We start from the raw sequence: 26,066 nt of genomic DNA, 5'->3' as shown, positions 1-26,066 counted from the left end.
AATCAGTCTCTCTTTTATTTTGATGTCATGATCTTTTCCTCCTATCATGATGGTCTTGTGTAGGTAGTGTCAGACTGTGAGGTCATGGATCTCCAGGCCATTTTGTGTCTGGAGGAGCACATTGTAAGGAGTCCTACCCTTCCTTTGGCTCTTACATTCTTTCTACCACCTCTTCCGCATTAGACCCTAAGCCTTGGAAAGTATGATAGAGATATTGCAGTGCTGAGCACTCCTCTGTCACTTCTTCTCAGCACCATGGTGCCTTCTGAGTCATCCCAAGGTCACTGCCATCTAAAAGAGAAGGTTCTCTAACCAAAAATGACAGTAGCATTAATATATGGGTATGAACATTAAAAGAAGTGCTTACTGGGCAGTTTGATGAGCATAGTATATACATTTAGCTAGACAGCAGCAGATGTTACACCCTTAGGGCTCATGACTACTCCTGTTTTAAGTTTTCAGTGTCAGGGATGTATTCCATCCCATGGAGCAGGCCTCCAGTCCAATTAGAGGGCAGTTGGTTTCCACCATGACAGACATGCTACTATTTCACCTGTTGGCTCATTTGGCCTGGCTGGCAAAATATAAGACTTGCAGTGTCCACTGTTGAGTATCTTCATGGTGATTTCTCTTTCTCCCATTGAACTGCATGCAGAATGGCTTCTTCCAGCTTTCTGTCAGCTGGTCTGCATGGAGGAGGTTATCAGCTCAGTTCCAGCAGGATTTCTCAGTGGCCTTGCAGACCAAGTATGTGGAGTCTTCATCAATAGGGTCTTACCATCTATTCCTGGAAACCAACGGCCTCGGCAATGGCCTATCTAACTTCTTTTTGTTGTTCTTGTTGTTTGGTTTTTATTTCTTGCTTTTTCAAGGTAGGGTTTCACTCTAGCTCAGGCTGACCTGGAATTCACTATGTAGTCTCAGGGTGGCCTCAAACTCATGGTGATCCTCCTATCTCTGCTTCCCAAGTGCTGGGATTAAAGGCGTGCACCACCATGCCCAGCTCTAACTTCAGTTTTTAAAAATATTTTTATTTGAGAGTAACAGAGAAAAAGAGGCAGAGATGGAGGGAGGCATGGGTATGGGCATGCTTGGGCCTCTTGCCACTGCAAACAAACTCTAGATACATGTGCCACTCTGTGCATCTGGCTTTACATGAGTACTGGGGAATTGAACCCAGGATGCCAGGCTTTGCAAGCAAGAACCTTAACCACTGAGACATCACTCCAGCTCCTAACTTCACCTTACATGTAGCTACTAAGCCAAGATATTCTCTGCTTGAGATGCCATGCATGAAGCATTGGTGGTATGGTGCTGAGCATAGCTGCCTTTCAAGACAGCATCAATTTATTCCTGGAGGGAAAAACGCCTATTTACAACAGAGATGGTGTTTCATGTAAACCAGACTGGCTTCACACTATGTAGCCAAGGCTGGCCTTGAACTCCTGATCTTCTTGCTTCTACCTCCCAAGTGCTGGGGTTACTGTCTTGAGATACAATAACACATCTTGACAAATAGTTAACAGCTTGGGCATCACCATGCATGCCTTTTTTTTTTTTTTTTTTGCTTTTTCGAGGTAGGGTTTCACTGTAGCCCAGACTGGCCTGGAATTCACTATGTAGTCTAAACTGGCAAGTTTTCCTTATACCTGCCGCCAGAAGCTAACAGACCATCAACTGTATTACATGGCTGCAGTTAGCGGGAGGCTAGGGTATTGTTTTGAATGATTTAAGGTATCATTATATGGTCCGCTCTGGCCTAGAACTCTAGATTCTCCAGCTTCAGTCTCCCTAGTTTGGAGACTACAAACATGAGGCACCACGTGTGCCACCGTGTATCTTGTGGTTTGTCTTGCTGCCAAAGAGAGAGGGATTTGGGAGGCAGCTGGTGTGACGAAAAGGTCACTGGGAGTTGTAGTTCTTCAGCGTTGTTCTTCGGAGCTTCCCGGAAGTGACGCTCCACCTCTTCCTTTCCGGCGTTTCCAGCGCCTTGCCTGTGCATCTTGACTTTCGAGCTCCGGGTGTTGGTATGTCTTTTGGCCTTGTGCTCGGAGGTGGGAGCCCCGAGTCGGGGTAGTGGCGGGGACGGCGAGGGCTCGGGGACTGGCTGGTGGACACCAGGGCCGCCCCTTGGGGCCCGTGACATTCTGCTCCTCCTCAGGTTCCGGCCGCGCACGCCGTAGTCCTTCGGCGCCGTCGCCATGTCGCGGTTTTTCACCACCGGATCGGACAGCGAGTCCGAGTCGTCCTTGTCCGGGGAGGAGCTCGTCACCAAACCCGTCGGGGGTAACTACGGCAAACAGTGAGTTGGCGGGGCGAGCGACGGAAGTGGAGTGGGCGGTGGACGCGGGCTCTGAGGATGGGGACTTCACACGCCCCGCGCTGTGAACTGAGAGTCGGTGCCCAGGGTACCAGGGATAGAGGGGCAGGAATTTCACACTGGCTGGGTCTCTTGCCTCACCTTTCTTCCTGGCCTTTTAAATCTACGTCTTCCCCAATCCCTGTCCAACGGCCTCCTCTTCCCATCTGTCTTCTGCATTAGACTGATTGTAGAAAAATGCAAAGTTGTAGCTCTTTTTCCCACCAAGAGATCTTCAACGACTTCAGTGTTAATGAAAGGAAGTCCTAAATACTTGGTTAGTATTGTCTGGGAGTTCTTTGATGTGGCTCTGAAGTCAAGCCACCTGCTCTGTTGACAGAATAACTCCTCTTAAATAACCTCTCCCCACCCTGAAAATTAACTTTATTTGAAACATTTGAATGTTTGTTCTCAAACCGGACATTCACATGTGCCTGATCAGTTTAAAATACATATGTGGGCTGGAGAAATGGCTTAGTGGTTAAAGCATCTGCCTGCAAAGCCAAAGGATCCTTGTTCAGTTCTCCAGGACCTACGTAAGCCAGATGTACAAGGGGGCTCATGCATCTGGAGTTTATTTGCAGTGGCTGGAGGCCCTGGCACACCCATATTCTCTCTCTCTCTCCCTCCCTCCCTCTCCCTCTTTCTGTCTCTCAAATAAATAAATAAAATATATTTTAAAATAAGAGACGTATGTGTTTGTGTGTGCATATGTACATAAGAGTCCACATCACTGGTCTCATCTCAGTAAAGAAAAATATTAACTCCTGGAAGCCTTTTCCAATTGTTACAGCTAAAGTGGACTTTTATTCTAATTTTTAAAAATTACTTCTAGTTATTTATTTGCAAGGAGAGAGAGACTGGGCATGCCTCTTGCCACTGCAAACAAGCTCCAGGTCATCTGGCTTTACATGGGTATTGGGGAATTAAACCCAGACCAACAGGCTTAGCAAAGCAAGGGTCTTTAACCACTGAGCCATCTCCTGTACCATCTTTCAGTACTTCAGTAGTAATTTGTACCATGTTGTAATGAGTTGTCTCACATAGTAAACTAGCACCCTCAATCGTGATAATTAGGAATGGAGGTTATTGGTCTCTGTTCTTTCCAAATAGGCCGTTGTTACTGAGTGAGGATGAGGAAGATACCAAAAGAGTTGTCCGAAGTGCAAAGGACAAGAGGTGAGGCTCCAGGGAGGCTGGGTGGAAGGAGTTGCCTGGAGCAATGGTACTTTCTCCATCATGGATATGTCCCATGTGGTATTGGGTTCCCAACCCAGGTTTGAGGAGCTGACTAACCTTATCCGGACCATTCGTAATGCTATGAAGATTCGGGATGTCACCAAGTGTCTAGAAGAATTTGAGCTCCTGGGAAAAGCATATGGAAAAGCCAAAAGTATTGTGGACAAGGAAGGTGTCCCTCGGTTCTATATCCGAATCCTTGCTGACCTGGAGGACTATCTTAATGAGGTATGATGCCTGGAGGAGGCCAGAGGGGCATGGGCAGGCCATACTCCTTATTTTCTGCCTTTATGTAAAATGTTCCCTAGAACATAGGAAATAACATAAAACAAGGAGAGAAAAAATTTTTAAGGCCAAGAACTTGTTGGTATCTATATTTATTATAACCATGCGCTCATGGTTTTGTATTTTAATGATGATATTTATTTTTTAAAGACATTTTTATTTATTTATTAGAGAGAGTGAGATTGGGCGCACCAGGGCCTCTAGGCACTACAAATGAACTCCAGACACATGCACCACCACGTGCATCTGGCTTACATGGGACCTGGAGAATTGAACCTGGCTCATTAGGCTTCGCAGGCAAATGCCTTAACCACTAAGCCATCTCTCCAGCCATAATGGTGATATTTAAAGACTCCTTGGAAGCTAAGTTAATTGGGACCAGGGGTAAAAGTCAGTATTAAAGTATATGTGTGAGGCCCTGCAAAAAAGAATAGTTAATGGACTCAATAATAAGTAGTACACATGGTATGTATATATCAAGGTCCAAAAAATGGTGATAAAGCCTGTGGTTTAGGAAATACTACTTAGCGTCAAGTCACAGTCTTTCTTGCCTTGTTAGCTGTGGGAAGACAAAGAAGGGAAGAAGAAGATGAACAAGAACAATGCCAAGGCTCTGAGCACCTTGCGACAGAAGATCCGAAAATACAACCGAGATTTTGAGTCCCATATTACAAACTACAAGCAGGTGGGTCTGCTAGAGATCTACTTTGAACAGTGGGAACAATGAGTATATGACTAAGACTGAAAAGAGCATCAGCAAATGAATGGTGACTGGAGAAAGAATCATGATAAAACTGGAGTGGAGGGGCAGAGTGGACTGTGTTTGGTGGACATCCTTCACTATTCCCTCTTGTCTCTGTCAGAACCCTGAGCAGTCTGCTGATGAAGATGCAGAGAAGAATGAGGAGGATTCAGAAGGTGAGGGAGGCCACATTTGTTAACTGATGGTTAGGAAGCCCAAAGTTAGGGATTCCTTGACCTGGCTTCTTTGTTCAGTCTTGCCTTTCAATAGTAAAAGCTTTTTTGTCCCTGCTTTCTTCCAGGCTCTTCAGATGAGGATGAAGATGAAGATGGAGTCAGTGCTGCAGCTTTCTTGAAGAAAAAATCAGAAGTTCCTTCTGGGGATAGTCGGAAGTTCTCCAAAAAGATGGAAGTAAGGGCTGAGAGATGGCTCTATGACTAAAGGCTCTTGCTTGCAAAGCCTACTGGCTTGGTTTTCAATTCCCCAGTACCCATGTAAAGCCAGAGGCACAAAGTGCTGCTGTGTCTGCATTAACAGCAACAAGAGGTACTGGTGTGCCAGTTCTCTCTCTCTGGCAAATGAGTAAAAATGAAAAAGATGGAAGTAAGAGCCAGTTTTAGCTTGAGTGATGTGCCACCAAACACTTGCATCCTAGGAAGAAAAGTCTCATAGAATCCTATGGTTGGGAGGGGTGGGACTTGGTCTGGTGTAATTACAGGTTTTTCTCTAGTATTAGAGAACCAAGTGCATTGGCACCTAACTGCTTTGCCCAACACTGTCCTGGAGAGATGAGCAAGGTGAAACTCCCAGGGTTTTGGTGGTCCATTCCAGAGCTTAATACCCTGATTCCATGTTCTGTTTGTGAAAATACTGGGAATGTTTGTCAGCAGGAGAAGCAGAGACCAGTCTCCTGTCTTCCACTGATCCTCTCTTTCCTCTAAGGATGAAGATGAGGACTCTGAAGATTCTGAAGATGATGAAGAATGGGACACAGGTTCCACATCTTCTGATTCAGACTCAGAAGAGGAGGAAGGAAAGCAAACTGTTCTGGCCTCAAAATTCCTTAAAAAGTAAGAAAACTCAGAGGACCTAGGTTATTTCCTTGCCTGGAATCTTTAGAGGTAGAAGTTAACTGCTTCCATTTTATAGTAGGATTTCAGAGTCAAGTATTTTGAATATTTTATTTATTTGCAGAAGGAGGGCAGAGAATGGGCAAGTCAGGGCCTCTTGCTGTTGCAAATGAATTCAGACACATGTGTTATTTTGGTTTTATGTGGGTAATGGGCAACTGAACCAGGCCATTAGGCTTTGCAAGCAAGTGCTTTTAACTGCTGCTGAGCCATCTCTCCCACCCAGGTGTTCATTTCCCAGTATCTCACAGCTAATGTGACATGAATATGGGCCTTGAAGACACTAGAGTCCAATATTTCATGGCTTGTAGAGAAGGGTTTAATCTGTTTTTCTTCTAGTAGTAGCTGTGTGATTTGGGCAGATTGTTTAGCTTCTTTTCTTTTTTTTTTTTTTTTTTTTTTTTTTTTTTTGGTTTTTCGAGGTAGAGTCATGCTCTAGTCCAGGCTGACCTGGAATTCACTATGTAGTCTGTAGTCTCAGGGTGGCCTCAAACTCTCAGCGATCCTACCTCCCCCTCCCAGTACTGGGATTAAAGGCGTGTGCCACCCCACCCCCGGCAGTTGTTCAGCTTTCTAACCTTCAGTTTTCACATCTGTGACATGGGTCAAGAACAGTTCCTCCCAGGAACCCTATCAGAATACAGAGAGGTGATGCAGGGAGGTAGCTTACGCCAGGACTGGCATGTGAGGAGCCCTCAGTAGTAGTACATACTGTAGAACACAGCAAGCCTTCATGAGTTTAGCTGCATAGTCTTAGAGTGAAAGGATCCTCCTGAGAGGGATTCCAGCTCTGGCCTTTAATCCTCAGTCCTGTCCAACTTGGTTGAATGACTTAACCCTCTCTGTTCTAGTCTATTTGAAGCTAAGGTGACTCCTACTTGTATCTGTGTGTACATACTAGTGAAAGTTCAAGCTCTATGAAGACAGTGCCCTTAAATGGAAAGAGCTATTGTCCTTAACTGCTTTTAGAAGTTGGGTTTACATTGGTTCAGAAGGTAGTAAATTCCCTTGACACTCGACAGGGCTAAACATGGGTGAAACAGGCATTTGGTGGGCATTTTGTCCCAACAGTTTTCACCAAGTGCTTCAGAGAACACTGGTCAAGGTGTAGGAAGCATTGTCTATCCTGTTCCCTTGGAGAGTTCACAGCTATATGCCATTAGTGCATTAGAATTCAACTTCCACCAAAATAGATGTGTTAAACTTTGTTTAGTTACCCATCTCAGACTTGTTTAGTCAAACTTGTTTTCTTTTCTTTTTTGGTTTTTTGAGGTAGAGTCTCATTCTGGCCCAGGCTGACCTGGAATTCACTATGTAGTCTCAGGGTGGCCTCAACTCATGGCAATCCTCCTACCTCTGCCTCCTGAGTGCTGGAATTAAAGGCATGCGCCACCACGCCCAGTTGTCAAACACTTTTTTTTTTTTTTGCTCATTTTTATTTATTTATTTGAGAGCAACAGAGAGAGAGAAAGAGGCAGAGAGAGATAGAGAGAATGGGCACACCAGAGCCTCCAGCCACTGCTAATGAACTCCAGACACGTGCACACCCTTGTGCATCTGGCTAACATGGGTCCTGGGGAATGGAGCCTCGAACCAGGGTTCTTAGGCTTCACAGGCAAGCACTTAACTGCTAAGCCATCTCCCAACCCAAACACTTTTTCTTAAGTATTTTTTTTCTTTTATTTATTTGAGAGAGAGAAAGAGACAGAATTGGTGCTCCAGGACCACTAGCCACTGTAAATGCTCTCCATACATGCGATACTTTGTGCTTCTGGCTCACATGGGCTCTGGCGAATCAAACCTGGGTCCTTAGGCTTTGCAAGCAAGCACCTTAACCGATATGCCATCTCTGCAGCCCTCAAATACATTTTTTATATATATTTTTTATTTATTTGAGAGAGAGAGAAAGAAGGAGCGAGAGAGCAAGAGAGAGAGAGAGCGAATGGATGCGCCAGGGCCTCCAGCCACAGCAAACGAACTACAGATGCATGCAACCCCTTGTGTATCTGGCTTACATGGGTCCTGGAGAGCCGAACTGGGATCCTTTGGCTTTGCATGCAAGTGCCTTAACCACTAAGCCATCTCTCCAGCCCCTCAAATACATTTTTTAAACCTATTGGTGTCCTACAGAACTATCAGTGTTAAGCCAGTTGGACATGATGACTTATGCCTTTAATACCTGTACTTCGGAGGCAGAGTTAGGAGGATTGTTGTGAGTTCTAACCACCCTGAGACTACATAGTGAATTCCAGGTCAGCCTGGGCTAGACTGAGGCCCTACCTCAAAAAATAAAGTTATTGCTGGTTCAGATATTTGTCCTTCAGTAATCATGCATTGAAGCCTCTCATTTGGGCCAGTGTATGCAGTATTCACTGCACATGTACATTGTACAAAGGCTGTTGTCTAAGGAAAAATGAAAGCTAAACTTTGGGACTCTAGATGTGGTATGCACCTATAATCTCAGTAGTCAAGAGGCTAAAGCAGGGTAGTATGAAGACCTTGCTTCAACTTTTTTTTCTTTGTATTTTCAAGGTAGGGACTTTAGCCCAAGCTGACTTGGAATTCCCTAAAGTCTTAGGGTAGCCTCGAACTCATGGCAACTTTCTTACCTCTGCCTCCCAGTGTTGGGATTAAAGGTTTGCACCACCACGTCTGGCTTCTTTATTTATTTTTTTATTATTTATTTTTGAGGTAGGGCTCTCTCTAGTCCAGGCTGACATGGAATTCACTATGTAGTCTTGGTGGCCTCAAACTCTCAGCAATCCTCCCATCTCTGCCTCTTGAATGCAAAAAGACATGTGCCACCATACCCTTTCCACCCCCCACCACTCAGGTAGGGTGTTAGTTGGTATTTATTGTATGGTGTGGTGGCAAGCACACAGTATGTTGTACATTTAGGATCAATGCTATAGTGAAGTCACATAAAGTAGCACAGGCTTCTTCCAGAAATACTTTGGGTTCATGTTCATTACACACACACACACACACACACACACACACACACACACGTTTTGTTTTGTTTTGTTTTTCAAGGTAGGGTTTCACACTAGCCTGGGCTGATCTTGAACTCACTATGTAGTATAGTCTCAGGATGGCCTTGAACTCACAGCGATCCTCCTACCTCTCTGCCTCCCGAGTGCTGGGATTAAAGGCATGCGCCACCACACCCAACTCATTACATATTTTTTTTAAAAGATTGTTTTATTTGTAAGCAGAGAGACATGTATATATATACAGAGAGAGAGAAAAGAAAGAGAATGGGCACACCAGGGCCTCCAGCCATTGCAGACAAACTCCAGGTGTATGCATCACTCTGCATCTGGCTTTATGTGGATACTAGGGAATCAAACTCAGGTTGTTCAGTTTTGCAGGCATGAACCATCTTTCCGGCTGTCATTCCGTTGTTTGTGTGTGTCTGTCTCTCTCCCTCTCCACACACATGCACACGGCCACAGTTTGAGTGTGGATGTCTGAGGACAGACACCCTTTGGGGTGCTGGTCCTCTCCTCACATCTGTTCAGAGACAGTCTCTTCTGCCATGGGAAAGACCAGATGAACTGGCCCATGAGTTTTGCAATTCTTCAGATTGTACCTTGCATAGAGGTGGATGCACTGGGGTTACAGATGAGTGCACCTGTGTACATCCAGCTTTGTATGGGTCTTGGGGATTCTCACAGGCTTGTAGAAACAAGCACCTTTTAGTCACTGAGCTATCTTCCCAGTCTCTTCATGTTTTATGTATGCATTTATTTATTTATTGGTTTATTTTTGTTTGTTTGTTTTTTATTTTTCGAGGTAGGGTCTCACTCTAGCCCAGGCTGACCTGGAATTCACTATGGAGTCTCAGGGTGGCCTTGAACTCATGGCAATCCTCCTACCTCTGCCTCCCGAGTGCTGGAATTAAAGGCATGCGCCACCATGCCTGGGTATTTTTGTTTTTTGGTTTGTTTTGTTTTTTTTTTTTTTTTTTTTTTTGAGGGAAAATCTTGCTCTAGCCCAAGCTGACCTGAAATTCACTCTGTTGTCTCGGGGTGGCCTTGAGCTCAAAAATCCTTCTACCTCTACTTCCCAAGTGCTGGGATTAAAGGCATGTGCCACCATGCCCGGCTTTAAAAAGTTTCTTTATAGTTGGTTAGTTTAGCAGACTCAAAATGTTTAATATTAAAGTCCTGGCTTTTGGTTGACTTTGCTCCTTAGCTTAGGTCCTTAGTGAAAGATAGGAAGTCTGAGAGAAGAAAGCCTCAGAGGTCAGGAGGAGACTGCTATTTTATCTTGTCCCATTTCTTCTGACAGAGCACCCACCACAGAGGAGGACAAAAAGGCAGCTGAGAAGAAACGGGAAGACAAAGCTAAGAAGAAGCACGATAGGAAAATAAAGCGCCTAGATGAGGAAGAGGAGGACAATGAAGGCGGGGAGTGGGAAAGGGTCCGTGGTGGTGCACCACTTGTTAAGGTGAGATTCTTGGAGTGAAAATGAACTGGTGGTTGGGAGACTAGAGAGAAGGCTAAGTGGTTAAGAACACTTGCCACTTAAGTGGGCGGGCTTGAAACCTCCTGAGTTTGACTTCCTAGAGCCCCATAAGAAAGTTGGGTGTGGCCACACGTCTAACACTTGTGAGTACCCACAAGTACTCACAGCGGATAGAATGGGATGAGACAGGACAGAATGGTACTGCAGAATCTAACTGAAGCATTCTGATTGAAAATGGCAGCCCTGGGTTGAGGGAGAGGCCTACGTAGGAAGTACATAGATGAGCAATAAAGAAGGGTACTTCCTGAAGTTCTCTGGCCTCCATATGCATGGCATTCATGCGTCACCCACATGCTTCCTAAAAAAGTATTTTAAAAATGAACTGGAGAATGATTTGAGAGCATACAGATGCTTACCTGGCCCAAGTGGGAAGGAGCCTGAGGCAAGAACAGGTTCCTATTGACATGACTTGATAGACTGTGTTTTGGCCCAGGAGAAGCCAAAAATGTTTGCCAAAGGAACTGAAATCACCCATGCTGTTGTCATCAAGAAACTCAATGAGATCCTACAGGCAAGAGGCAAGAAGGGTACAGATCGGTAAGCTTCATCGGCCTGGGCTAAGGGATTATAAAAATGAAATCTTTTTCTTTATAACAGAGTAGAAATTTATGGGGAACTTAACCCTATCCCGTGAGAAACCTATGTTTCATAGTAGAGAAACAATGAGTTGGAAGCATATGTATCCATTTTCTTTTACTATCTATATGACCCTGAGCTAATCCCTTAACTTCTTAAAAGAGTTTTATTTTATTATTATTTTTTTTTTTCAAGGTAGGGTCTCACTCTAGCCCAAGCTGACCTGGAGTTCACTTGGTAGTCTCAGGGTGGCCCTGGACTCATGGTGAGCCTCCTACCCTTGCCTCCCAAGTGCTGAGATTAAAGGCGTGTGCCACCAGGCCCTGCTATTAAGAGATTTTATTGTATTTTATTTTATTAATTTATTTATTTTGGCCGGGTGTGGTGGCGCACACCTTTAATCCCAGCACTCGGGAGGCAGAGGTAGGAGGATTGCCATGAGTTCAAGGCCACCCTAAGACTCCATAGTGAATTCCAGGTCAGCCTGGGCTAGAGTGAGACCCTACCTCGAAAAACAAAAAAAAAAAATTATTTATTTTGGTTTTTCAAGGTAGGCGCCACTCTAGCTCAGGGTGGCCTCGAACTCAGCAATCCAATCCTACCTCTGCCTACCAAGTGCTGGGATTATTTGAGAAAGGCAGATAGAGAATGGGTGTACCAGGACCTCCAGTTGCTGGAAATTAACTCCAGACACATGTGCCACCTTTTGCATCTGGCTTATATGGCTTCTGAGGAATCAGACATGGGTCCTTTGGCCTTATAGGCAAGCACCTTAATTGCTAAGGTATCTCTCCAGCCCTCTCTTAACTTTTTGAGCCTGTTCTACTGCCTGTCAAACGTGAATGATGCTCACCTTTATCAAATAACTGAATAGAATGGTGGAGATGAAGACATTGTTTGCTACTGCAGGCTGCTTAGCATTACTGTGGTTTCCATTTGGAGTTGAAAAGAGAAATAAAGGCTGAAAGTGTAGCTCAATGGGTAGATTGTTTACCTAGCATGAATGAATGAAACCCTGTATTCCATCCCCAATATTGCTTATGCCAGATGTAGTAGCACACAGCTATAATACCAGTGCTTGGGAAGTGGAGACCAGAGGATCAGAAATTCTAGGTCACCCACTGTCTAGTGAGTGTGGCCTGCCTGGGCTACATGAGACCCTAGTCCCCAAAAAAGCAAAAAATAGAAGAGAAGCACATAATACAAACAGTGAAATACCCTGGGCTAAGATATCTTAGCAGTTAAGGAGCATGCCTGCAAAGTCTTAAGGACCCCGGTTTGATTCTCCAGGTCCTACATAAGCCAGATGCACATGGTAGTGCATGCATCTGAAGTTTATTTGCAGTGGCTAGAGGCCCTGACACACCCATTCTCACTCTCCTCTTTCTCAAATAAATAAAAAATAATAATAATTTAAAAAAAAAGAAAACAACTCCTGTGGCAGGAGAGACTTTGTGATTTCTCTCCAAAGCCTCACCTAGCTTTGTACCTTTCCAGTGCCATCCAGATTGAGCTGCTACAACTGCTGGTTCAGATTGCTTCTGAAAACACCCTGGGGGAGGGTGTCATTGTCAAGATCAAGTTCAATATTGTTGCTTCTCTCTATGACTACAACCCCAACCTGGCCACATACATGAAGGTGAGGACAAAAGTATATCAGGGTTGAGTTGGTGGGTCAGAAGAAGGTACCTGCTATCTTAAAACCCATGGCCTCCACACAGTATTTGAAGTTATTGGGAAGCACTGCCATCCCTATACTTTGGCTTTGTCATTTAATCTCTTGGCAGCCAGAAATGTGGCAGATGTGCCTGGATAGCATTAATGAACTGATGGACATATTGGTTGCACATCCCAACATCTATGTTGGAGAGAACATTCTGGAAGAGAGTGAGAACCTACACAATTTTGACCAGGTAAGGGAGGAATTGGCAGAATAACTGGAAGTATATGTTTTTTTGCTTTGGAACAGCACAATGGAGACATAAGGGTTGACATTTAGACCTAAATCTGGGTTAATTTTTACTCCCATTTTGCTTTCCTCTTCAGCCACTGCGTGTACGTGGCTGTATCCTAACTCTGGTGGAACGAATGGATGAAGAATTTACTAAAATAATGCAAAATACTGATCCTCACTCCCAAGGTGAGCCTAAGTGAGTGTGGACTTTGGTGAGAGAAAAAGTGTAACTTTAGGTTTTTGTCAGGAGTATACCAAATCAGAGTGAAAATCCACCCCTTCCTTACCAAGCTTTTATCCTAGAGGACCTGTGGAGATGCTAGTCCTCACTCCCATTGGAAAAGGGGCCAAATAATCACATGTCTAATGTGCTCTCAGGTGATACTGCTGGTCTGAAGACTGAGACCTATCTGGACTAAGACATCTGTTTAATTTGGCTCAGAGGCATTGGGAGTGGCAGTGTAGGACTGTATACTCAGTAAGAAAGTAAATATGAGGGCTGGAGAAATGGCTTAGCGATTAAAGGTACTTGCTTGCAAAGTTTGATGGCCTGGGTTCAATTCCCCAATACTCACAAAAGCCAACTGCACAAAGTGGCACATGCAGCTGGAGCTCCTTTGCAGCAGCTAGAGGTCCTGGAGCACTCATTCTCTTTCTTCTAATTTTGTTGATTTTTCAAGGTAGGGTTTCACTCTAGCCCAAACTGTCCTGGAATTCACTATGAAATCATGTAGTCCTAAGCTGGCCTCAAACTCACAGTGATCCTTGTACCTCTGCCTAAGTGCTGGGATTGAAGGGGTGTGCCAAATTTCAGAATGTGCATGCCAGGGCCTCCATCCACAGCAAACTAAAGGGCCCTGAGATAGGAGCTGGGTGTGATGGCTTATGCTTTTAGTCCCAACACTTGGGAGGTTCACTGTTGATTTGGAGGCCAGCTTGGGCTATTAAGTAAGTTTCAGGTATTTATTTATTTGAGAGACATTGAGTGTGGATATGCCAGGTTGGGCCTTTTGTGGTTCCAAATGAACTCCAGATACGTTCTCCACTTTGTACATATGGCTTTACATGGGGACTGGGGAATTGAACCTGGTCTGGCAGGCTTTTATGCCTTATAACTACTAAGACAATTCCATAGCCCCCTTTGGGTGTTTCTGGTTTTTCAAGGTAGGGTCTCACTCAGGCTGACCTATTCTCAGGGTAGCCTTGAACTCTTGGGTATCCTCTTACCTCTGCTTCCATGACCAGCTTTTTTTTTTTTTTTTTTTTGGCTTTGGTTTTTAGTTTTTCGAGGTAGGGTCTTGCTCTGGCCTAGGCTGACCTGGGATTCACTATGGAGTCTCAGGGTGGCCTCAAACTCACGGCGATCCTCCTACCTCTGCCTCCCGAGTGCTGGGATTAAAGGCGTGTGCCACCACATCCAGCCTTTTTTTTTTTTTTTTTTTTTTGGCAGAATCTCAGGTTGTTCAGGCTGCCCTCTAACTTGCTGTGTAGCCAAAACTGACCTTAAATTCCTGTTGCCTCTGCCTCCACCTCCCGTGTACTGGAATTACAGATATACAGGTTCAGGCACCCTTTTAAAAACAAGATGAGAGTCAGGGGTGGTGGCGCACGCCTTTAATCCCAGCACTCGGGAGGTAGAGGTCGAAGGATCACTGTGAGTTTGAGGCCACCCTGAGACTCCATAGTGAATTCCAAGTCAGCCTGGACTTGAGCGAAACCCTGCCTCAAAAAAAAAAAAAAAAAATGAGGAATTGGACAAATTGGGCATGGTGGCGCAAACGTGCCTTTAATCACAGCACTTGGGAGGCAGATGTAAGAAGATCGCTTTGAGTTTGAGGCCACCATAGAGACTGCATAGACTAACATAATTAATTCCAGGTCAGCCTGGGATAAAAGAGAGACCCTGTCTCAAAAAAAGGGGGCCCCTGGAGAGATGCCTCAGCAGTTAAGGTGCTTGCCTGCAAAACCTTAAGGACATGGGTTTGATTCCCAAGTACCCATGTAAAGCCAGGTACATACGTGGCTCATGCATCTGGAGTTCTTTTGCAGCGGCTAGAGGCCCTGGTGTGCCCATTCTTTTGTCATTTTCTCCCTCCCTCCCCCCTCCCCCCTTCCCTTCCCTCTCTCTCTCTCTGCTTGCAAATAAATAAGAATATTAAAAATAAAGTGAGGGGCTGGAGAGATGGCTTAGCTGTTAAGGCACTTGCCTGAGAAGCCTAAGGACCCAGGTTCAATTCTCCAGGTCCCCCATTAGCCAGAGGCCCTGACGTGCCCATTCTTTCTCTATCTGTATGTATCTAATAAATAAAATGAGAAAAATAAATAAATAAAGCGAGGTTGGTACATTCTAGGAATAAAAGTAGCTTGAGTGTGAAGGGGTTGATAGAATGGTGGGAGGGGAAGCAAAAGTGTCAGATTTCATCAACCCTTGCTGACTAAGGTTAATACTGACTAAGGTCAATCCTTAGGATTTTTTTTATTTTTTAATTTTTATTAACATTTTCCATGATTATAAAAAAATATCCCATGGTAATTTCCCTCCCTCCCCCACCCCCAACACTTTCCCCTTTGAATACTTAGGATTTTTCGTAAGCTGTAGGATGGGATGATAAGCTTCTAGGAGAGGATGGTGTTTTGGGGCCACAGTGAGAACACAAATGGGAACACTATATGACTGGCTGACATAAGGGTGGGTGTTCTCCCTCCCAGAGTATGTGGAGCACCTGAAGGATGAGGCTCAGGTATGTGCCATCATTGAGCGTGTGCAGCGCTACCTGGAAGAGAAGGGTACCACTGATGAGATCTGCCGGATCTACCTGAGACGCATCCTGCACACCTATTACAAGTTTGATTACAAAGCTCATCAGCGGCAGCTTACGCCACCTGAAGGCGCCTCAAAGGTGAGAGTACTTGGCAGTCATGTCAGGAGTGCTAATTGTGTGACTCCGTCCTGGTTGTCTGTTAGGATTTGATGGCAAGTCATTATTCCTGTGGATCATCTGAGGTGGAGCAGAGAGGGAAGTAGGTTATACGGAAGATGAGTAGAGTCTAGTCTCGTCTTGTGTTGCTAAAGCCTAAGTTATTTAAAGTCTATCATCTTTGCTGGATATCCATCTCTTAACAGCTTTCCTTACCCCCCTAGTCTGAGCAAGATCAGGCAGAAAATGAGGGTGAGGACTCAGCTGTCTTGATGGAAAGACTATGTAAGTATATCTACGCCAAGGACCGTACAGACCGGATTCGCACGTGTGCCATCCTCTGCCACATCTACCATCATGCTCTACACTCCCGCTGGTATCAGGCCCGGGATCTCATGCTCATGAGCCACCTACAAGACAACATTCAACATGCAGACCCACCAGTGCAGGTAGGTGGAGGAGAGGCCAGGAGCATCCCTTGTCCTCCGTGTGAGTAAACTAGCTCTGCTAGAATGCTAATAGCGTAGATCTAAGCAAACACTTGATCTTTCCCCAGTGCCAGCATTCTTTGATCTACACTGACACAAATTTTATACTGTCCCACAGTGTTACAGTCCTCTTAGAGATTTAGGCTACCTATTCTGGTTCAGTTTATTAGGAAATGGATTTTTTACTTTTCAATGCAAAATTGATAATGTATTGAATTGAAATCATATTTTCTTTTTTTTTTTAATTGAAGTTTTTCCCCCTTTTTTTTTGGCTTTTTGAGGTAGGGTCTCACTCTAACTCAGGCTGACCTGGAATTCACTACGTAGTCTCAGGGTGGCCTCGAACTCACAGCAATCCTCCTACTTCTGCCTCCCAAGTGCTGGGATTAAAGGTGTGCGCCACCACGCCCGGCCTTTTTCTCAATTTTTTAAAACATTTTCCATGATTATAAAAAATATCCCATGGTGAGCTGGGGAAATGGCTTTGCGAGTGGTTAAGGTGTCTGCCTACAAAGCCTAAGGACCCAGGTTCAATTCCCCAGGACCCACATTAACCAGATGCACAAGGGGGTACATGCACCTGGAGTTCATTTGCAGTGACTGGAAGCCCTGCTGTGCCCAATTCCCTCTTTCTTTCTGCCTCTTCTCTCTCTCTCTCTCTCAAATAAATAAAGAAATAAAATACTAAAAAATTTATATCCCATGGTAATACCCCCCCTTTTCCCCTTTGAAATTCCATTCTCCATCATATCCCCTCCCCATCTCAATAAGTCTCTCCTTTATTTTGATGTCTGAAGTCATATTTTCAGTTTTTGTTTTGTTTTGTTTTTCAAGGTAGACTCTCACTTTAGCCCAGGCTGGCCTGGAATTCACTATGTAGTCTCAGGGTGGCCTTAAATTCACAATGATCTTCCTATCTTTGCCTCCCAAGGGCTGGGATTAAAGGCATGTGCCACCATAAGTAGGCTATATTTTCGATTTTATTTATTTATTTATTTTGGTTTTCCAAGGTGGAGTCCTACTCTGGCCCAGGCTGACCTGGAATTAACTATTTAGTCTCAGGGTAGCCATGAAAACATGGTGATCCTCCTACCTCTGCTTCCTGACTGAGTACTATGATTATAAGTGTGCACCACCATGTTTGACCTATTTTATTTATTTACTTATTTATATTTTTTGAGGTAGGACCTTACTCTAGTCCAAACTGACCCAGAACTCACTCTGTAGTCTCAGGCTGCCCTCATACTCACAGCTATCCTACTTCAGCCTCCCAAGTGCTGGGATTAAAGGTGCATACCACCACACCCAGTTAATTTTAAAAAAATTATTTATTTATTTGAGAGTAAGAATGGGTGTATCAGGGTCTCTTGCCACTGCAAAAGCATGTGCCACCTTGTGCATCTGGCTTACATGAGTATTAGGAAATCGAACCTGGGCTTTGCAGTCAAGCATCTTAACCACTATGCCATCTCTCTAGCCCTGTTTTTATTTATTTATTTACTTATTTATTTTATTTTTGTTTTGTTTTGTTTTGTTTTGTTTTTTAATTTATTTATTTGAGAGCGACAGACACAGAGAGAAAGACAGGTAGAGGGAGAGAGAGAAAATGGGCGCGCCAGGGCTTCCAGCCTCTGCAAACGAACTCCAGACGCATGCGCCCCCTTGTGCATCTAGCTAACGTGGGACCTGGGGAACCAAGCCTCGAACCGGGGTCCTTAGGCTTCACAGGCAAGCGCTTAACCGCTAAGCCATCTCTCCAGCCCTATTTTTATTTATTTATTTACTTATTTATTTTATTTTTGTTTTGTTTTGTTTTTCGAGGTAGGGTTTGACTGTAGCTCAGGCTGACCTGGAATTATACTATGTAATCTCAGGGGGGCCTTGAACTCATGGTGATCCTCCTACCTCTCCCTCCCAAGTTCTGGGATTAAAGGCATGTGCTACCACGCCCGGCTTATTTACTTTTTAAAAAATTTTTTGTGGGGCTGGAGAGATGGCTTAGCAGCAGCTGCCTGTGAAGCCAAAGGACCCAGATTCAGTTCCCCAGGACCCACGTAAGCCAGATGTACAAGGTGGCACATATGTTTGGAATTATTTACAGTGGCCAAAAGCCCTGATGTGCCCATTTTCTTTCTCTGTTTACCTCTTCCTCTCCATATCTCTTTCTCAAATAAAATAAATATTTTTGTGGGTCCTTTCTCTCAAATAAATAAGAAAAATGTTTTAAAAATATTTTTGTGATACTGGTGATGAATTAATATGAAGATGTTTTTAAACAAGGAGGAAAGGCATAGAACCAAATAGCAGTATATTGTAGTAAGACACTACAAACAGTGAACCTCAAACTTACTCCAGTAATAGTTTGTGTGTGGAAAATTTTCTATTCGCGTTCTTTATTTTTTTATTATTTTTTTTAATATTTTTTGTTCATTTTTATTTATTTATTTATTTGAGAGTAACAGAGAGAGAAAGAGGCAGATAGAGAGAGAGCAAGAGAGAATGGGCGCACCAGGGCCTCCAGCCACTGCAAGCGAACTCCAGACCAGACGCGTGCACCCCCTTGTGCATCTGGCTAACGTGGGTCCTGGAGTATCAAGCCTCGAACCAGGGTCCTTTGCCTTCACAGGCAAGCACTTAACTGCTAAGCCATCTCTCCAGCCCTATTTTTTATTTTTTAATTTTTATTATTTTGGTTTTTTGAGGTAGGATCTCACTCTAGCCCAGGCCGACGTGGAATTCGCTATGTAGTCTCAGGCTTGCCTCGAACTCACAACAATCCACCTACTTCTGCCTCCCAAGTGCTGGGATTAAAGGTGTGCACCACCATACCCGACATATTTTTATTTATCTATTTAAGAGAGAGAGAAAAAATGGACATGTCAGGGCCTCCACCCATTGCAAATGAACTCCAGACATGTGCCACCTTGTGATCTGGCTTACATGGGTCCTGGAGAATCTAACCTGGGTCCTTTAGCTTTGCAGGCAAGCACCTTAACTGCTAAGCCATCTCTCCAGCCCTTTTTTTTTTTTTAGTTTAGTTTGTTTGTTTGGTTCTTTGTTTGTTTGTTTTTTTTTGTTTTTCAAGGTAGGGTCTCACACTAGTCCAAGCTGACTGTGTAGTCTCAGGGTGGCCTCAAACTCATGATGATCCTCCTACCTCTGCATTCCAAGTGCTGAGATTAATGACATGCACCACCATACCCGGCTTGGTTTTTATTTGTTCTTGGAGGGGGCTTGAGGGGGTGCACCAGTGTCTTTCTGCTGTAACACCAGGAGGCTGGGGAATTAAACCTGGGCTGGCAGGTTTGCAAATAAGGGGCTTTAGACCTGTTGGGCCATCTGTCCAGTACCCTGAATGTGGCATTATTTTGAGGAAGTAGTGAAGCTGTGTTTGGGGTGCAGCGAGATCCTTCTTGTGTCTAAGATGTCTGGAAAATATTCATATGTAGAACATTTGGTGAACCTATTTGTGACAGTGGGTGTTTTTGTTGTTGTTGTTGTTGTTGGTTTTGATTGTTTTGAGGTAGAGTCTTACTCTAGGCCAGGTTGGCCTCAACCCACAGTGATCCTTCTACCTCTGCTTCCCAAGTGGTAGCATTAAAGGCTTGTGCCACCACACCCAACTGGCTTATATCATTTTTGAGGCAGGGTCTCACTGTATAGCCCAGGCTTGCCTGAAACTCAACACTGATCCTCCAACCTCAACTTTCCAGGTGCTAAGAGTCAAGGTGTGAGCCATCACGTCCGCCTTATTTTCTTTTCCCCTCATGGTCTCTAATTGTTGCCAGCTATCATCACCGCATTCTTACTTCCAAACTCCCTTTGCTGTTTAATTTCCCTCCTAAGCATGAGTCACCATTTTTCTGTGGTTATTTTGCCCTGCGTGTCTGTAGAACCACAGGAGGCAGGGCTTATCTGCTTTGTTCTCTGTGACCATCCTGTCTCTGAATAAGTGCACAGCTTGCCTGTGGCTTTCACTTTTCCCCTTTGCCCTCAGATCCTGTACAACCGCACCATGGTACAGCTGGGCATCTGTGCCTTCCGCCAAGGCCTGACAAAGGATGCTCACAATGCTCTCCTGGACATACAGTCAAGTGGTCGTGCCAAGGAGCTTCTGGGTCAGGGTCTTCTGCTGCGCAGCCTGCAAGAGCGCAACCAGGAGCAGGAGAAGGTAGAGCGACGCCGGCAGGTGCCCTTCCACCTGCACATCAACCTGGAACTGCTGGAGTGTGTATACCTGGTGTCTGCCATGCTTCTGGAGATACCTTATATGGCTGCCCATGAGAGTGATGCCCGTCGACGCATGATCAGCAAGCAGTTCCATCACCAGCTGCGGGTGGGTGAGCGGCAACCCTTGCTGGGTAAGTATAAGACTGTGTAGCCCAGTACATCTCCTTGATGTTTGCTTACACATAAGCATTAAGAGAATTTAATGGGGGCTGGCAAGATGGCCCATCTTGAGTTAGTTAGTTAGTTATTATATATAGAGAGAGGCAGATAGAGAGAATGGGTGTGCTAGGGCCTCCAAACACTGTAAACAAACTTCAGACATATGCACCACCTTGTGTATCTGGCTTATGTGAGTACTGGGGAATCAAGCCTGGGTCCTTAAGCTTCACAGGCAAGCACATTAACCACTAAGCCATAATCCTGACAGCTTGAGTTCAGTTCCCCAATATTCATCTGTTGTAGACAGTTCCAACATTGCTAGGACAAAACATCCAACCAAACATGGTTTATGGGAGGGGGTTTGTTCCAAGTTTACAGATCCAGGGTAAGTTCCATCAGTGGTAGAAGAAACTGGCTCCCATTCATAAATCCAGAGAGAAACCCACCCCCAGCCAGCAAACACCAAAAATCAAGCAGAGACTTTGCCAGAGCTCAGACCTCTCTGCATACCTTTGGCCTGGATTCAGATCCACCCCAGTGATAAGAGCACCTCCTGTGGCAGGAGTCTGCCTGCTAGGAGCTGAAGCTGCAAACTCAGTTTTAATTTTTAAAAAAAAAGGGGGGGGCTGGGGAGATGGCTTAGTGGTTAAGCTCTCGCCTGTGAAGCCTCAGGACCCCGGTTCGAGGCTCAATTCTCCAGGACCCATGTTAGCCAGATGCACAAGGGGGCACACGTGTCTGGAGTTGGTTTATAGTGGCTGGAGGCCCTGGCATGCCCATTCTCTCTCAGTCTCTCTATACCTCTTTCTCTATCTGTCACTTTCAAATATTAATAAATATAAAACAAAAAAAATTAAAAAAAAAAAGGCAGGGCTGGAGAGATGGCTTAGTGGTTAAGTGCTTGCCTGTCAAGCCTAAGGACCCCATTGGAGGCTCAATTCCCCAGGACCCACATTAGCCAGATGCACAAGGGGCGCACGCGTCTGGAGGTCCTTTGCAGTGGCTAGAGGCCCTGGCGTGCCCATTCTCTTATCTATCTATCTGCCCCTCCCCCCCTCCCCCTCCCCCCCCCCCTGTCGCTCTCAAATAAATAAATAAAAACGAAAAGAATTAAAAATTTAAAAAAAAACAGGGCTGGGGAAATGGCGTAGCAGTTAAGGCATTTGCCTGCTAAGTCTAAGGACCCCAGCAGGACCCATGTAAGCCAGATACGCAAGGGGGCACACGCATCTGGAATTGATTTGCACTGGCTGGAGGCCGTGGTGCGCTCATTCTCTCTCTGCCTCTTCTCTCTCTTTCTCAAATACATAAATAAGTAAAATAATTAAAATAAAACAGCCGGGTGTGGTGGTGTATGCCTTTAATCCCAGCACTCAGGAGGCAGAGGTAGGAGGATCACTATGAGTTCGAGGCCACCCTGAGAATACATAGTGAGTTCCAGGTCAGCCTGAGCTAGAGTGAGACCCTGCCTCGAAAAACAAAATAAATAAATAAATAAAACAAAAAAATCTTGAGTCTGTAGAGCCATACATTCAAATTATTATACCACGTGGAGTCAGATGCAAAGTGGCACATCCATCTGGAGTTCATTTTTAGTAGCAGGAGGTCCTGGGCATGTCTTTTGTTGTTTTGAGGTAGGGTTTCACCCTAGCCCAGGCTGACCTGAATTCACCATGTGGCCTGAGGGTGATCTTGAATTCTCCGCAGTCCTCCTACTTCTGCCTCCCGAGTGCTAGAATTAAAGGCATGTGCTATCACACATGGCTTCTCTGCAGCACCCCCCCTTTTTTTTAATTTTTTAATTTATTTATTTGAGAGCAACAGACACAGAGAGAAAGACAGATAGAGGGAGAGAGAGAGAATGGGCGTGCCAGGGCTTCCAGCCTCTGCAAACGAACTCCAGACGCGTGCGCCCCCTTGTGCATCTGGCTAATGTGGGACCTGGGGAACCGAGCCTTGAACCAGAGTCCTTTAGGCTTCACAGGCAAGTGCTTAACCACTAAGCCATCTCTCCAGGCCCCTTTGCTCCTTTTTAAAAAATAAAGAAGAAAAGGGCTGAAAGAGATGGCTTAGTGGTTAAGGCACATGGCTTGCAAAGCCTAACCACTCTGGTTTAGTTCCCCATGTAAAACCAGATGCAGAAAATGGCACATGCTGCTGGGCCTGGTGGTCCATGTCTTTAATTCCAGCACTTGGGTGGCAAAGGTTATGTGGATCGCTGTGAGTCAAGGCCACCCTGAGACTACACAGTGAATTCCAAGTCAGCCTGGGCTAGAGTGAGACCCTACCTAGAAAAGAAAAGGGAAGAAAAGAAAGGTTGGAGAGATAGCTTAGCAGTTAAGGTGCTTGCCTGCAAAGCCAAAGGACCCAGATTCAGTTCCCCAGGACCCACGTAAACCAGATGAACAAGGGGCGCATGCATCTAGAGTTTGTAGTGGCTACAGGTCCTGGCACACCCATTCTCTCTGTGTCTTCTCTCTTTCTTTCCCCCTCCCTCCCTCCCTCCCTCTCTCTCTCTCTCTCTGTTTGAAAACTTAAAAAAAAAGAAAAAAAAGGTGGCACGTGTATCTGGAGTCCATTGGCAACAGGTCAAAGTCCTCCCATTCACTCTTTCTTTCTAAATTTAAAAAAAATTTATTTTTGTTTATTTAATTTGTGATATAAGTACTGTAGTTACCCTCTTTCTGTGTGATGAAAAAACTGAATTTTGTGACTAGTCCCAAGTTTTGGGTTGTTTTGTTTTATAAGTTCTTCCTCCATTCTTTAAAAATTTGTGTTAATATTTTATTTTTATTTAAGAGAGAGAGATACAGAAATAGGAAAGTAGAGAGAGAGAATGGGTACTCCAGGGCCTCCAGCCTCTGCAAACAAACTCCAGATGTATATGCCTCCTTGTGCATCTGGCTTATGTGGGTCTTGGGGAGTCGAACCTGGGTCTTTTGGCTTTGCAGGCAAGTGCCTTAACTGCTGAGCCATCTCCCCAGCCCAGAGTTTTAAAATTTCAGTTTAGAAGCCGGGCCTGGTGGTGCACGCCTTTAATCCCCGCATTTGGGAGGCAGAGGTAGGAGAATCACCGCAAGTTCGAGGCCACCTTGAGACTACATAGTGAATTCCAAGTCAGCGTGAGCTAGACTGAAACCCTACCTCAATACAAACAAAAAAAAAAAAAAAAAAAAATCAGCTTAGGCAAGGAACTTAATAGAATTTGATGAAAATTAGGACCCTTTTTCCTAGGAAGGTACACATGAGGCATGCACACATGTCAGCATTTCCTAGGGACTCAGTGATCTCTTGGAGCATGAGACTTGTACAGTCATGTAGCTGTTTAGTGAAGAGCTGGAAGAGTTCAGGTGTTTGGTCTTCTGCCCTCCTCCTTCTTAGAGTATTTGTGGGGGTAGGAACCCTGCCTTGTTTCACTAGGTCATTCTCAATCTTTCAGGTCCTCCTGAGTCAATGAGAGAACATGTGGTTGCTGCCTCCAAGGCCATGAAGATGGGTGACTGGAAGACCTGTCACAGCTTCATCATTAATGAAAAGATGAATGGGAAAGTGTGGGACCTTTTCCCCGAGGCTGACAAAGTCCGCACCATGCTAGTTAGGTGAGAAGAAAAGGTGATCATGATGGATGGTGAAGAAAAGATGCTTGGTCTCCTTCCTTTAGGACCTCTATTCCTTTTCTTGTTCTCCACAGGAAGATCCAAGAAGAGTCACTGAGGACCTACCTCTTCACCTACAGCAGTGTGTATGACTCTATCAGGTAACATTGGTTTTGGAAGTACATGAGGGCCACACTTTCCAGTTAAGGGTCCTAATTGCCCCATTGCCTACTTTTTTTCCGTAGCATGGAAACACTGTCAGACATGTTCGAGCTGGATCTACCCACTGTGCACTCCATCATCAGCAAAATGATCATTAATGAAGAGTTGATGGTGAGCCAAGGTGGTGGCTGAGGCAGGTGGGGTCATGGAGAAACCAGTGGAGCAGTTCAACCTAAGTCATATTCCTTTTTCTGCCTCTTGCCTGTCAGGCCTCCCTGGACCAGCCAACTCAGACAGTGGTGATGCACCGCACTGAGCCCACTGCCCAGCAAAACCTGGCCCTGCAGCTGGCAGAGAAACTTGGCAGTCTGGTAGAGAATAATGAGCGAGTGTTTGACCATAAGCAAGGAACCTATGGAGGCTACTTCAGAGGTGAGTGGTTCTGTCCCTGCACTCTCCCAGGATCCTTGTCCTTATGCTTCTCTGTTCTGACACTTGTGCCCTCCCTTTCTCATCTTTTGCCTGCAGACCAGAAGGATGGCTACCGCAAAAACGAGGGCTACATGCGCCGTGGTGGCTACCGCCAGCAACAGTCTCAGACAGCCTATTGAGCTTCCTTTTCTGTCCCTGTGGCCTAGGCCATTCAGCCTTGCAGTCCTAAACCCACCCTGGTCATTAAAGGTCTGATTAGAGTTTTATAGTTCTTCATTGTCTTGCTGCAGAGATGTGTTGGGACCTTTATTTGATTGCTATTTATATTTCTGAGATTATACCACATGACAGGTACAAGGCTCAAGATACAAGGTGAATTGTATATATCTCTGACTTCAAAGAATTTGCTACTCTTTTTGATATTTAGTAGAAAAATGTAACATGTGGTTCCAGTATGAATAAAGAAGATAGGCATATTGAACAGGATCTGCTTATGGGTTATAGTGTCAGGGGACATATAATGGAGGCAGTAGGGATAGTTGGATATGGAAGGGTGATTAATGGCTCACCAGGCAAGGAGAAGGGAGAGTTAGTTCAGACCAGTCTGAAATGCCGTCTATCCATAGTTCAGGTACCCTGTCGCAAGATAAGACCCAGAATTAAAGTAAATTTGAGGGCTGAAGAGATGGCTCAACAGTTAAAATCACTTTCTTAAAAAGCCTAATGGTCCAGGTTGAAACCCTCATACCCATTTCAAAGCCAAATGCACAAAGTGAGGCATGAGTTTGTTTGCAGTGGCAGGAGGACCTGTCTTTCTATATCAAATAAATAAACACAAACAAAAAAGTAAAATAAACACAAACAAAAATATTTTTAACTTCTTTATTGACAGCTTCAAAAAATAAACACTAAATAAAAATAGGTAATAAACCATGATCATTCCCACCCACCACCCCATAGTTCCTTATTCACAAATCTACCCTCCATTGAAACACTTCTTTTGTCCAATTAGTCTCCTATTTTGATATAATCATGTTTTGAAGGTCTTATGTAGGTAGTCTCAGACACTGTGAATTCATGATTATCAAAGTAATTTTGCGTCTGGACAAGTGTATAAGCAGTCTTACCCTTCCTTTGGTTCTTACATTCTTTCCACCTTCTCTTCTGCAGTAGACCCTAAGTCTTAGAGGGTGTGATGGATGTCTCACTTAGTGCTAAACACTCACTTATCACTTCTCTGCACTGTAGTGACTTTTGAGTTATCC

General features: G+C 44.7%; 1 protein-coding gene across 2 annotated transcripts; it reads left to right on the top strand.

Moving 5' to 3' along the window:
- Window positions 1–1,951: 1,951 nt before the first annotated feature.
- Window positions 1,952–25,061, top strand: LOC101612135 (eukaryotic translation initiation factor 3 subunit C). Of its 2 annotated transcripts, none has more exons than XM_045131216.1 (21): window positions 1,952–2,027; window positions 2,162–2,302; window positions 3,473–3,538; window positions 3,637–3,826; window positions 4,443–4,568; window positions 4,747–4,801; window positions 4,927–5,036; window positions 5,568–5,695; window positions 10,049–10,208; window positions 10,723–10,823; window positions 12,360–12,501; window positions 12,650–12,775; window positions 12,909–13,002; window positions 15,526–15,716; window positions 15,959–16,183; window positions 20,220–20,583; window positions 24,051–24,210; window positions 24,303–24,368; window positions 24,453–24,540; window positions 24,639–24,801; window positions 24,898–25,061. In XM_045131216.1, exons 2-21 carry the CDS (start codon window positions 2,202–2,204, stop codon window positions 24,978–24,980), a joined length of 2,739 nt encoding a protein of 912 aa, XP_044987151.1. In that variant the 5' UTR covers window positions 1,952–2,027; window positions 2,162–2,201; the 3' UTR covers window positions 24,981–25,061. The 2 variants fall into 2 exon arrangements, with proteins under 2 accessions (XP_044987151.1, XP_004670293.1); XM_004670236.3 differs by having other exon boundaries at window positions 10,720–10,823.
- The last annotated feature ends 1,005 nt before the right edge of the window (window positions 25,062–26,066 follow it).

Source organism: Jaculus jaculus, chromosome 12, assembly GCF_020740685.1.
Source record: "Jaculus jaculus isolate mJacJac1 chromosome 12, mJacJac1.mat.Y.cur, whole genome shotgun sequence".
Taxonomy (NCBI): domain Eukaryota; kingdom Metazoa; phylum Chordata; class Mammalia; order Rodentia; family Dipodidae; genus Jaculus; species Jaculus jaculus.
This window is presented reverse-complemented; position numbering and strand designations above follow the sequence as displayed.

Coding starts and splice junctions, on each gene's coding strand:
- LOC101612135 (XM_004670236.3), top strand. CDS start 2,202: ATGTCGCGGTTTTTCACCACCGGATCGGACAGCGAGTCCGAGTCGTCC. Junction 3,827..4,442: donor TGGAGGACTATCTTAATGAG/GTATGATGCCTG, acceptor TTGCCTTGTTAG/CTGTGGGAAGACAAAGAAGG. Junction 16,184..20,219: donor ATGCAGACCCACCAGTGCAG/GTAGGTGGAGGA, acceptor CTTTGCCCTCAG/ATCCTGTACAACCGCACCAT.